The sequence below is a fragment of the Lipophrys pholis genome, assembly GCF_963383615.2.
Source record: "Lipophrys pholis genome assembly, chromosome: 4".
In the NCBI taxonomy this organism is placed as follows: domain Eukaryota; kingdom Metazoa; phylum Chordata; class Actinopteri; order Blenniiformes; family Blenniidae; genus Lipophrys; species Lipophrys pholis.
Genome location: NC_137637.1, coordinates 16,406,776 through 16,419,252, shown reverse-complemented (window position 1 = coordinate 16,419,252; position 12,477 = coordinate 16,406,776). Strand labels below are relative to the sequence as shown.

Below are 12,477 nucleotides of genomic sequence, written 5' to 3'. Positions count from 1 at the left end.
CATGCTCAGGGGACGTGATTGACACAATGACACTCGTTCACAAAGGCACAATGAACCTTTCATGTAATCTTAAGGTATCGCGGAAGCTCTAGTCTCCAAATCTAAAAAGCACTTCAGAGGAGTACATCAGTGTTTTCCTCATGGCTTCACGGCCCAAAACAAAAGCACAGATGACAAGTCGCATCAACCATCTGTGTGACTGCGACACGCTGCCAGTGTCGGTCTCAGGAGGCGCTGGGAGAACAGCACCGAGATTAGAATGAAATTAGATTTAGTGATGACAAAAATCAACCCGTGGCATCAGCGCTTCATCTGGTTTTAATAGAGCCAAATCGCTGTCCCAGAGACGCTGCTGCTGCCGCTGCTCCCGCTGCTGTTCCGCTGTCACTATCTGACACGTTGCGTGCGACAATTTCAAAGTAATTAGTCCTGATAATTCGCTCCGGTGATGGCATGAGCGACAGTACATCACAAGCGTGAAGCCATCAGTCATCTGAGGTGCTTTTACAAACTCAAGGTTGCATGTAGATGTATTTTTAGAACCGATTCCCCTTAATAACACCATTTTTAGAATAATATTGGAATAAAAAAAAACAGTCGACAGGTTTCCACAGCTTTTGTTAGTCTCTTAAACGCCGACTGTATGTTCATATTCATGCAAGAAGTCTTTTTCTCTGTAATTATCACATTTTCAACGTGAGCCAACACGACTGAATCAGCTGAAATATCATAAAGGCTTTTTTGTTGTAGGTGTTTTTACTGCTTCCAACTAGTAACAAATGCTTAAAGCAGCTTTGAATTGCACATTCTTTTAGTATCTAAATCAGCTTCCTGTGCTCGCCGTTTCGTGACAGCCGTGAAAATGTTCTGACTGACGTGCCTTTTAACTTCTGAACATTACAGATCCAGAGAGAACAAAACTGTGTTATGTTCATAAATTATAAATAATACTTATAATTTCTGTAATGTAGAGTTGCAGAACGAGCGACTCAAAACAGTGACTCTTCGCCCGCTTTGTTATATCACAAAGCTGCTGAATAGACAAAGCAAAGCTTCAGAACGATCAGTTCAGAATAAGCAGCTCCCTCGCAGCTGACAATCTCATTATGTTCGTGCCACAAGATCTTTGTGATGAAATAATAAAGGGGAAAGCGTCTACCAGCAGTACTTAAGATCCGGCTCAGGCGCAGGTAGGATGAAGCCGTTCCCAGAGTTACAGCTTCAGGTTGAGTCACGGCAAACAGGAAATTAAAGGCATGAAACAGCTTGGGAGGCTGCAGCCACCCTGTCGTTATGTAAGCACTCAAGGTCAACATAAGGTGACTCCATCGGCAGCAACCGAAACGGAGGGGCGCGCAATCAAAGCAGGAGCGCGACCGGGGCGTCCCATTCCGAAATGCCGAAATAAATAGATATGCTGCAGACAATGCATCGGCTGGGGTACGTGGTTATGGCTCATTTCTGCAATTGTGCAGTCAAACAAAACAAAATGTGTACCGCTGGCGCTCAGCTGGTGGTGCAGCAGAGGGGCATGCAGGGAGTGTGGGGGTGGGGGGGCTTGACGGAACTGACAGGAATCAGGTTGCATTAGCGCTAATATGATGTGACATTTTGACATTACATAATAGGACCGACAGTAGTTCCTGACGTTTATTGCGCGCAAGCATGTCATTTGACAGCATCAGAGGAGCAGCGGGTAAATATTTCAAATGGCTCCACTATCGAGCTTCATCTGTGATCACAGCCGGGTCGACATTTAACGTATCTGACGATCACATGTAAGCGGTCTCTGAGGCGTGGAGAGCCGTCTAGAACTCATGAGCTCATGTGTCGCATATAACGGGGTAATAAAGACGTAGTACAGAGATGATGTCTTAGATGACGTTCGACCATAATTCCAAAACTTATGAGACATTTCATAAACCTGCTGTATATTATATTCACACTGCTACTACAACATTTTTTTGTGTGCACGCCTAACAGTGTTGAACTCTGTTGAGCCCATTATGACCAACCTGAACACACCCCATAATTATAGGCAACTTCACAAACAACACGTGTTCACTCCTAATATGAGGAGTGTTTGTTTTTTCCAGCCACAGTCCGACAAAGCAGCAGCATTTTAACAGGCACTTAAACTCTTTTATCTGTCATGAATACAGAACATGAACAATAACAGCTTTTTTTCATCGGAGAAAAGAAAAATAAATGTCAAATATTAAATATTTGAATTGAGTTTGGCCTTTTTCCAGCAACACTTTGTTCCAAGCTGTTGCTGCTGGTGGAGAGGAGACCAAAGGTTAATGTGCTGAAGAGTCTCTCTTCGTGAAAAACAGTGAGTCAACCGCAATTTGACTCCACTGACAAAAAAAAGATTTGTTAAAAATATTTACATATTATTTGACGTGCATAGAGAGATAACTGAACGACAAGCCCAAAGACACCAAAGAAAATCATTGATCGCTGATGAACCGATGAACTTATTGCCAGTATTTACACCTGATGCGTCGCTTTTTTTGGACGCTTGGAAACGTTATCATGTTAAGACCGGAGTTAAGACCGGAGACATCTTCACATCCCAACCTCGTTAGATTACCTTTTATTGCGGATCACAATCCACTTCACTGGTCTTTAAAAATGTATTTAGATTTAAAAAAAACAAAAAACATCTGAGTAAGAGTAGAATTTAATATGATCATTCAAGAAGAAGAAAGCATTTTTGCAGCTTAAGCTGGGGATCAAATAAAATCTGCATTTAAAGAGTAGATAAAGTGAGGGTGAGAGGATGTGTGTTCAACTTTAACACAAAACAACAAAAACGCCGTGTCAAACTGCTGCTTTGTCCTAAAAAGTCATCTCAATCATTTCAAATGTGTGTGTATTGTTTTCGACTCCCTCGCAGTATATGAGCGCGGCCTTTGTGTGTTTGTGTGTCCAGCCAGCGTGCTGCAGGCCATGGCCGTGCTGGTGTGTGCGGAGATGTACCAGGTGAAGCGACTGCAGCACCTGTGTGAGGTGTGTGTGTGCGCTTACCTTCAGAGCATGCCCAGTAGAGAGCTGGCGTCGACCGGCATCAGCGTGGTCCGTCTACTCCGCAGAGCAAAGGTCAGTGAGTGTGTGTGTGAGTAGAGAATGCATCCTGCATTTGTACTATGACATCTAGAAATATCGTTATCAACTCATTTAAGAAGCACAATCTATAGTGATTAGACAACTGGCTGCTCGTTGTGGCGATGGCGCACAGACTACGAAATGCCGAAAATAGAATCAAGAGTTTTTGTGGATCCAACGGCGATAAAAAGTCATCATAAATTCTTAAAGATGCTCATTATTTACAGCATCTCTTTTTTTCCCCCATCGATTCTCAGTGCCACAACGCAGAGCAGCTGTACGTCTGGCTCCTCCACTTCATCGCCAACAACTACCTGATCTTCAGTCATAAACCAGACTTCCTGGAGCTTTCAGGTCAGTTTGAACTCTTTAACCAACACACAGAAATGTCCCACGGTAAGCCACATGAAGGATGGTTTGTTTGTAAGGTCATCCTGGGTTTTTTTGGTTTTTAAACAAAAAAACAGTTTGTGGATTCTCCTTGGAAACGGTTTGATCTTTTCAGATTTCTACACATTATTCATCCTCGGAATTAAATAACCGTCAGATGATTTCTGAAGCCAAAAAATAGTAAAACAATGGTGTTGGGCTAGAAATAAAGTACACTATAATGATTAACACCATGGTTACACTTCCTTCAGAACGTGTAAGTGGATTAAGCTGAAGAGCATTTGCACAGACAGCGGTGGAGTGGTTCGTGCTCTGGCCTCAGTCACAACATCCCGGATTCATGCTCAGTGGATTTGGTTTGTTGCCATCTTGTACTCTGGTTTTCTCCCACAGTGGGGGAGAAAAACAATGATGTTAAGAGATGAATGGCAGACTTTATGTATTTTACAACTCAGTTGTAAAATACGTGCCCAGCGGTTAGTTGTAACTTGAAAAAGAAGCATAATGCCCACGATGATGCTTCATTAGCCCCAAGTCACATGGTTAGTCAGTCTCCCAGCTGTTTTGTCTTTTCTTTCATCCCTAAATATACATGTCACTGTGGCCCGATAGTGGGGGTAGTGACAGAGGAAAAGCTTAAATATGTACATGTCTGGCATGTATTAAATATGCAGAATACTTCACATTCTGTGTACACAGATATTCTGCTATGTGCTGCCATGCATGAGAAGAAATGGCAGGTTGTCAGTTCCTCAGAATAACGTCTCCTTATATCTTGTTCTTTGATGATCTTTACCATCAAATGCTGCGGGCTTTTAGCACAAATTAACAGCAGTGTTTTATAGCAGAAGCACATTTTATTATCATCGTTGGTCAAATACAGAAAATGTATTTAAGCCACAAAGACCTGCTGCGACGTCAGTGCGTAGGCCCCTTTAAGACCAGAGGGACATTTTAATGTTTTACAGTCACATAAAAACAGATTTCACTTCACTTCAGAATTCCAACACGGTTCTAAATTTACTTTCACGAGCAAATCTCAAAAGGATGTTTGAGCAGACATGGCGTAAGTCTAAAGGGAAAATACACACCGACGTTGCTTTCGCTCTTAATAGCGTTTTGGGTTTTGGACGGGAGGTGAATTGCACAAGCAAAAGCCAAAAAGCAACTGAGTGCCACTGGTCCTCAGTTGCTTTTTGGTAGAAACAAGACATTTCGGCTTTCTTGGTGACACTTACAGCAACAAGCCAAGAAAGGATCACCACACATTTTGTCTGCAAGGCTTCCTTTGACTTTTTTTTTTTTAGATCGGCAAAACCGCTTGTAGTCGTTTGCAGCATATTAGAGGATAAAAGTCCTGATTGTGTGCGTTACAGATGAGGAGCGTGAGCAGGTGGAGAGGCTACGCTGGCCGTCCAGAGGCTACCTGCAGGAGCTGAGCGAGTACCAGCAGCGGCGGCGCAAACTCCGCAAGTCCCGCTGCATAGTCATGTGACCACATCTGGACGCCAAATCCCTGCAGAAGATGGAGAAGGAGACGAGGAAGGAGTCCAAGGAGAGAAAAACCACAAAGGAGGGCGGTCATCCACACGTCAGACATAGAAAAAACATCTTTTTCTACTTATCCTGCAGGATGAAAAGCCGCCTGTGAGGTGGCGGCGCTGCCGAGGAGCGCGTCGCTGAACTCCTTAAGGAACGGGACCGGTGTCATCGACACACGTCTCCTGCAGGGATTGACCGGCGCGTCCTTTCCACAATGACTAATTCATCATGGGCAATACAAAATGAACAATTCCTTGAAACGCGGTACGATTTTAAAACGGCTGTCCAGCAAATGACCAGAGGCTCTGTGACCGATTAGGGTTCTAAACGGCGGGATGGAGGTGAACGCAAAACGGCTCCGACCGCGACCGCACGGGTCAAGTTGGGAAACGAGCCGGCACGGCGCGCGGCCCGGTTCAGGCTGAAATGTGACTTCAGGTGGAGGAAGCAGGAGAAACTACAGCACTGAGGGCCTTCCTTCTCGACTGGACCCCTGGCCAGGTCTGTGTACCCTCTGTACTCTGGACACAGAACTGCTCCCGACATTTATTAAACCCATCCCGGCTCACGACGCATTTGTATCCTGTTGGCTCTAAAGATTGTGAACACGTGGACACACAGACAAAGTCAGTCATACCCACACAAAATTCTGATTTGGAGACATTTTCTTGTTGTGTGCAGCAGAGAGTTTCATCCGGCCGGACATGATATAAACAAGTGATGGGAATACCGTGGACGGGTGTCGGAACATCAATAGAAAGTCACTCATGACCTGGGAAACTTTGGAGAAAATGCTTCGATCCAAACCACTGTCCTGCATGCTTTACGTGTCTCGTGGTACCGACACATAAAACATGCAGGGCAGTGGAGCTCCAGGACCAAGGTTCAACCCCGCTGCTCTAAAAATCTAGAATTTGTTAAACGCTGAAACCACGGGCTGTACGGAGGAAACCCCCAGAAGCTGGGAGACCAAATGTCGAATGATTCTGAAGAGATCATATGTAAAGACACAGCAGATACTCTGGCTGAAGCTAAAGTTTTGTTTTGAACGTAGCCTATCCAGTAACCACCAAATTATTAAAGCACTCTGACTGACTGCAAAAGTAAGTGTTTCTACGCAAACAATTTGGGTTGTGATTAATGCAGCTAAAGTCCGGAGTGGTAATCAGATTACTAAGGCAGAATTTAAGTGACATACTCAGTTAGGGTTTGATCCGAGTCTGAACGCTGCACTGACCAACGAGCTGTGAGCGGACCAAACGGAGCACCGAGGACTTTAAAAGTGCGGCAGCCTCAAAGTTCACCGTGACTGATACGAATAACGGCGCAAAATCCTGGGCCCCGATATATTTTATTAAGTTTCCAGTTGAGAATCCCAGCCACACAAAGCCTTCTGTTGGAATTTAAGATGTAGTTTACATCTTATCTAGTATATTAAAATGCCAGTGTGACGCAAACAAGACTATATGGGGGTCGTTTTCTATTTTGGTCTGGACCTCACCACAAGTGTGTATCCCGCCTTAGTAAATGCGAAATGTGATCAGAAGGAATATTTTATTTTTTAAGAAATGGACTCTTTTCCTCTAGATATCATACATATCCGGTACAATCTGACCTGCTTTCGTCACATTGTTTATGTCACGACGTCCCAGACTGCGGAAAATGACTACAAATCAAAATTTGGCATGTGTATGAATACATTTTAGTCTTAACTGTAAGCTTAACAGAATCTAACCACTCAGTAGCTCAAACATTTTAGCAAAGTGATCATCAAACCCCCCCCTCAAAAAAAAAAAATTTTTTAAAAAAAGGCAACTGATAACGCAGTCGAGACCACCGGCATACCCATTCTCATCTGTAATATATCAGACAGTTTAGAATATGAGCAGGACCAACTTAATTCAAATTCTTTTATTAGATTCTTTCACATTTATAATGCAACGTCTGTGAGAATCTTGAAGCCCGGCTAGTTTTGGCGGGATGGACTTCGCTCTGGCCGCAGTCGGGGTCAAACGAGGCCAAATCACGGCGAAATACAAGATATCATGACTTATAATGAAAGCCTCAATAAAACTCCAAGCCTGTGTCAAGATGGCGTGCTCTGTACCTGAATCCAGGGGGAGGATGACATGGAGTCATGCAGAAGGTTTCTGTGGGTTTGCAATAAGGCGGGGGGCTTTCGGAGTGTGTGTGTGTGTGTGTGTGTGTGTGTGTGTGTGTGTGTGGATCTGAATGGACACACTATTATTTATTTATGATCAGTTTTGTTTTTTTTGGGAGAAATTGTTTTCAATCATAATGAGATTATGATTTATTGGTGCTGCAATTATTTTTGTAAACTATGACGTATGTGAGCATTTATTATTTTTTTTATTTATTTATTTTTTATTTACATTGAGAAATCAGAAAACAGGGTTGCACTACTTTACAGTCTAATGTTTCACTGCTATTTACTCTAAATAAATTCTCAGTTATAAACAAACAGTATCTGATCAGCCTAATTTGTACAATCAAAAAAGTAAATAAAAAAAACAATAAAACAAACAAACAAACCCAGAGTGAATTCTCAACCAGTTTTTGATTCCATCAATCCAAATATAGCGGTCAACAAACGGTGTAACCATATTTTTATCCAGAGATCTGTGTGTTTACTGTAGAAGTGTCAGATTGTTGACCGTGTGCATGGTAACTGGCACCGCGTGTAATCAGCTGGTGTACCTTCTGCAGCACAACGATCATCAAACGTTTGTGTCTGATTTAAAAAAACAAAACATTTTTTTTTTTTAAATCTTCACGAATCCCAACCAAACTGACGAAGGCAGTGAAAAGCAGGCGAAACTGTGGACTGTAAACAAGAGGCGTGTCCCAGTGCTGCTTCCACACCCAGGCCGTGGAGACACTCGCAGCAGGCGCAGCGCTGTACAGACTGTAGATACCATGCCGTCTGACTTTAAATAAAGACATGTTTTAGAATGAACCTGGACTCAGTGGGTGTCTGCACTGCTGCTCACTTCCTCCTCCTTCACTCTTTCCACAAACTTACGGTAAATTTCTGTCTTTCTTCTGATTTATACCTTGTGCCACCGGTTCTTTGAGGGCCCTTGTCCTTGATAACCTGTTCTTTAGAAAGCTTCCTTGTCGACGAGCTAAAATCGGTAATTTAGCACCAGCCTCGTGGCTGCTGCACTTCAAAGTACAGCAGACAATGTGAAGAAACCGATGACAATCATGTTTTTACAACATGTGGGCCATGTCATCGATACTCGGACTGTGTTCAAAGGTGCAATATGATTGATTGTGTGAAAGCGTTAGATGTGATTGCAGAGAAGGGGAAAGTTAAAACCAGTATGAAACTTTACAGTACAAATGTATAAGGGCTTTCTGCCGCTTTCTGGACACGAGGTGTTGAATAAATCATTCGTCAACTTGAAAAGCGGCAGAGGGAGAGGATAATCACAGCCATTTCAAAAGCAGCTGAAGAAAAGAGCCTGAAACTTTTAACTCATCATTGCATAGAAACAACAGCTGACCAGCTTCTCAGTGATTATTATCACCGCCGGTCAAAGAAACTGACTCCCGGGAGGAGGAGGAACACAAACACTCAAGGCTCACTCTGTGTGAGAGTGAGAGAGTGAGAGAGTGAGAGAGTCTGCTCTCTGTTCTTTACCTGAAGCTCCACAGCCGGTCACTGCAGCGCTCCGATGGACTGCAGCATGCCCTCCAGCTTGCCACTCTTGTGCAGGGCCTCCACCTCGCTGCCACCTCCAACACACTCCTCACCGATGAACACCCGTGGGACCTACAAGTCAAAAACAAGAGAGGGAGGGAGGGAGGGTGGATGCAACTAGTGCATTAACAGGGTTTTTTTCTTTTCTTTTAATACTCTCAGGCAGAGAGTAAGGTTAAAAAAATAAATGAAAAAAAAAAAAAAAACTTTGTCCTTTCACTTCAATGGCTTGTGTTCACTAAAGCCTCCAAAAGCGGATGAGTCATCCTTTGCCAGCACAGTCTGGCTATGTACTAAAGCGCTTCCTGTGATATGTGGGGAATGTTTGGCCTTCACATCAGCCAGAGCCTCCAGAAATACTCACTGTTTGAGGGCATGTGGCTGATGGGGGAAAAAAAAAAAGCCTTCCATCAGACAGTGGTCACGGGTTTTCTTTGGACTTCACATCATTCACATAAAGCTTTGAGGTGAGTTTGGGCTCATGTTCCTGCAGCAGTGTGACTACATAACGACAAGGATGCAAACCGGAGCGCGGAGCCCGTCTCTTGAGGAGGGGGCATGCTACTCGCTCTTGGTCAGAGTGGAGATGATTCACTGCATTTAGAATCCCACATTTGAATATTTCCAGCACCACATTTCATGGTGGCTGAAACTAGTGAAGCGGCAGGATGCCCCGAGGTGGTGCTGGAAATCACAGGGGCGGCCAGAGGCTGCCCGCACATGTCAAAAGAAAAAACCCGTTTTTTGAGAGTTCCTGCTTTTTGCATGTAGATGAGATGTTTGACCTTTATTTTTCCAGGCAGTCGCTTGAGATCAAATGATCTTTTCCAAGCGAGACCTGGCCTAAATTGGCATCATTAAAAGCAAAAGGACGATCGCCTGACACCAACAGAGAATAAATTGTTGATACACAAACAAAGAAAGACGCTGCGCTACAGCTTTTTGGTTTCACTGGAATGTTTGTGTGAATCAGATAAAAACTCCAAAGACATGCTTTTGAAGTTTGAGTGTCTCTCTGTCTAAAAATACTCTCCCTCCCCCCCCCCCCCCTTATTTGCAGCATTTTGCAGCCTTCAGCATGCATTTACAAATCCGCCCTCCAGCTGTGGCTTCGATGCACATAATCCCCGCAGCTCACACCGCTGCATCACTACAGTAACAACTCAGGTCTCAGCGTCGTGTTCTGCCTCCTACCGAAACAGTGCAATCCTCAGTAAATCAATCTAAAACCACTTTTATTCAGAGAAATCACAGTAAATATTAGGGCGGCAACAACGAATCGATAAAATTCGATGATTAAAAGTGTTGGCAACGAATTTCGTCATCGATATTCGTTGTGCCACGTGATGTATGCGCCACTCGCCATGCTGCGGAGCCGTTTCCTTCACCTTCGGAGCTTCATCAGTGCTGGCTGACTGAAATAAAGTTTAAAAAAAAGAACCTCAACCTGGCAGAGCGAGTTGAACGGAGCGAGGCGGAGGCGGTACAGTAGAACCCGTGAGGAGCGGAGCCGGTAAGAGCCACACCCTGTACTGGACACGTCACTGTGCACGGACACATATTTAACTGTTAACACGCCTTAGTGAGTGACAACCTGCCGAACGAGGACAACGGACAGGCCTTCCTGGAAAATTTCAAGTTTAGCGACACTGGAACGGCCAACATAACCTGGGTTGGACCCGATTACTGGAGTATTCAGACGTTGTGCTCCCACCAAGCAAGGAGATTATAGAGGATTTATATAAGTTTTCTTTTACATTTCACTGTATTTTGCACCACAATATGTCATTAAAATGGACTTTATGTTAAGATTGTAGTCATTTTAAGTACTAACTGTTTGGTTAGACGATTTCATCGCGTACACTGTGACCACAACAAAGAAAAACTTTGAAGTGTAAATTTAAAGGCTATTACAGCAATAACTTGTCAGTCTGGTCCACTCAGGATAAAACTGGACTGTATGTGGTCCCTGAAGTAAATTAAATCTTATTTAATAATTATTTTGTATACATCTTATATATATATCTTTTGTATTGGTTGTTATGTGCTTTTAAATAACCATTACATATTTGGTGTTTGGTTCGTTCAATATCAAACGGTCCTACAATTTCAAATATTTTTTTGTTTTTTTTATCCAATTCATCAATTAATCGAAAAAATAATCGACCGAGTAATCGATTATCAAAATAATCGTTAGTTGCAGCCCCAGTAAATATCTTTTTTTTTTTTTTTTTTTTTAAAGAAAAAAGAATTCTGGAAATGTCATGGCTGGATTAGACCCTCTGGCGTGCCGGTTTCTAAACACCTCCAGCGTAGTGGCCTCAAAGGAAGAAACTGTGTTAAAAGTTACTCTACCAGAACAAATCTTTAAAATATACTTCCCATAAAAACTTCTGGTAAAGATTCTAGTTACTTTAATAGTCCAAAAGCATGCATGTAAGCCACTTATGACTCTGCACTGTCTGCAGATGGGATGTGAGTTTGGTAACCTGATCCTGGAGTTGGACAATCAGGTTTTCTGGTCAATGAATGAATGTGACATTGCAAAATATGACAGAGCAGCTCTTTGTGTCTCACCATTATGTCCTGGTGTTTCACGAATTCCCCTCTGGGATTCATTAAGCATTTCTATTCTACTTTATTAATTACTGAAATGTACTATTTAATAATTATTTGGATGTCGTTATTTTGAGCAGGCAGCTCTGTATATCATCTATCCTCCACACCACTTTCTTCATGAGTTGCAGTGGCTGGAGTCGATCGATCCACCCAGGAAAACTCCACCACAGCCTGTCTATAATTATTACCGAACAATTATGTTACATTTAAAAACGGACAATAATGATGTCGCTCTCCAAAATGATGTCTTTGTGTCACATTAAAAAAAAAAAACACACCTCAATATTCAACAGATAACAAAGAGCTTGTATTGACTAACACAAAGTAGGTATTTTATAATAAATACATCTCATAATATAGACTTGGTATTTGGCTTGTCACAATGATCTAGCGTCTGATAACTGTGCTTCCAGATAATGACTCAGCATTTCATAAGTATGTCATGATAAATGTGTATATTTTCACAATATCCCACATTATTGACCGAGTAAAAATAATAATCCTCATGATCATTAATAGTTATCGAGAGAGACGTTACACAAAGAATAACACTTATATAGGCATCTCTTTGTCTTTTTCACCGATTTCAGAACACAAACTAAATTAGAAGGTATTTGGCGTTAGTAAAAAAATAAATAAAAAACCGATATAAAATGTCTGTAATGTCAGTGCTTTAGAAAAAAAGGTGCACGTGCAAGAAGTGATTTGAACGAGGTGTGTGTGGCGCGGTGAGTCCCCGGTGGAGCGGAGCGAAGAGGAGGTGTTTACCGTGCGCGCTCCGGTCAGCTCCTGGAAGTAGTCCTGCATGCTGCCCATGTCGCTGCGGCCGGTGATGTCGACACACTCCAGACGTCCGGGCTTCAGCTTGTACTTGGACAAGACCTCTTTGGCTACGATGCAGTAGGAGCACGTGGGCTTGATGAACAGCACCACTTTGTCGCCTTTAATCTTCGCCTGCACGAACTGCTGAGCCATGTTGAAGCGCTACTTCTGGTCAAACAGACAGACGTGAACGAGGAAGAAGAAGAAGAAGAAGAAGAAAAGAAATACGAGTGCCCGCTGACGTCAGGGTTCCGCCCACAGTCTGC

At 43.0% G+C, this 12,477-nt stretch overlaps 2 protein-coding genes across 2 annotated transcripts in view; one reads left to right on the top strand and one right to left on the bottom strand.

Annotated features, from left to right (window-relative positions):
• rhobtb3 (Rho related BTB domain containing 3) overlaps positions 1 to 4,996 on the top strand; it is a gene marked incomplete at both ends in the record, with an annotated part of 25,537 nt that extends 20,541 nt beyond the window's left edge. Inside the window, 3 exons of the mRNA XM_080462330.1 lie at positions 2,939 to 3,105; positions 3,369 to 3,465; positions 4,878 to 4,996. Of these exons, the coding sequence (XP_080318456.1) occupies positions 2,939 to 3,105; positions 3,369 to 3,465; positions 4,878 to 4,996 (383 nt within the window). The remainder of the gene's footprint in view (positions 1 to 2,938; positions 3,106 to 3,368; positions 3,466 to 4,877) is intronic.
• Positions 4,736 to 12,477, bottom strand: glrx (glutaredoxin (thioltransferase)). The gene is made up of 3 exons (XM_080461003.1): positions 12,158 to 12,477; positions 8,711 to 8,842; positions 4,736 to 5,017 (listed from the first exon to the last, which is right to left on the bottom strand). The coding sequence occupies exons 1-2, from the start codon at positions 12,362 to 12,364 to the stop codon at positions 8,729 to 8,731; spliced, it is 321 nt and encodes a 106-aa protein (XP_080317129.1). The 5' UTR covers positions 12,365 to 12,477; the 3' UTR covers positions 4,736 to 5,017; positions 8,711 to 8,728.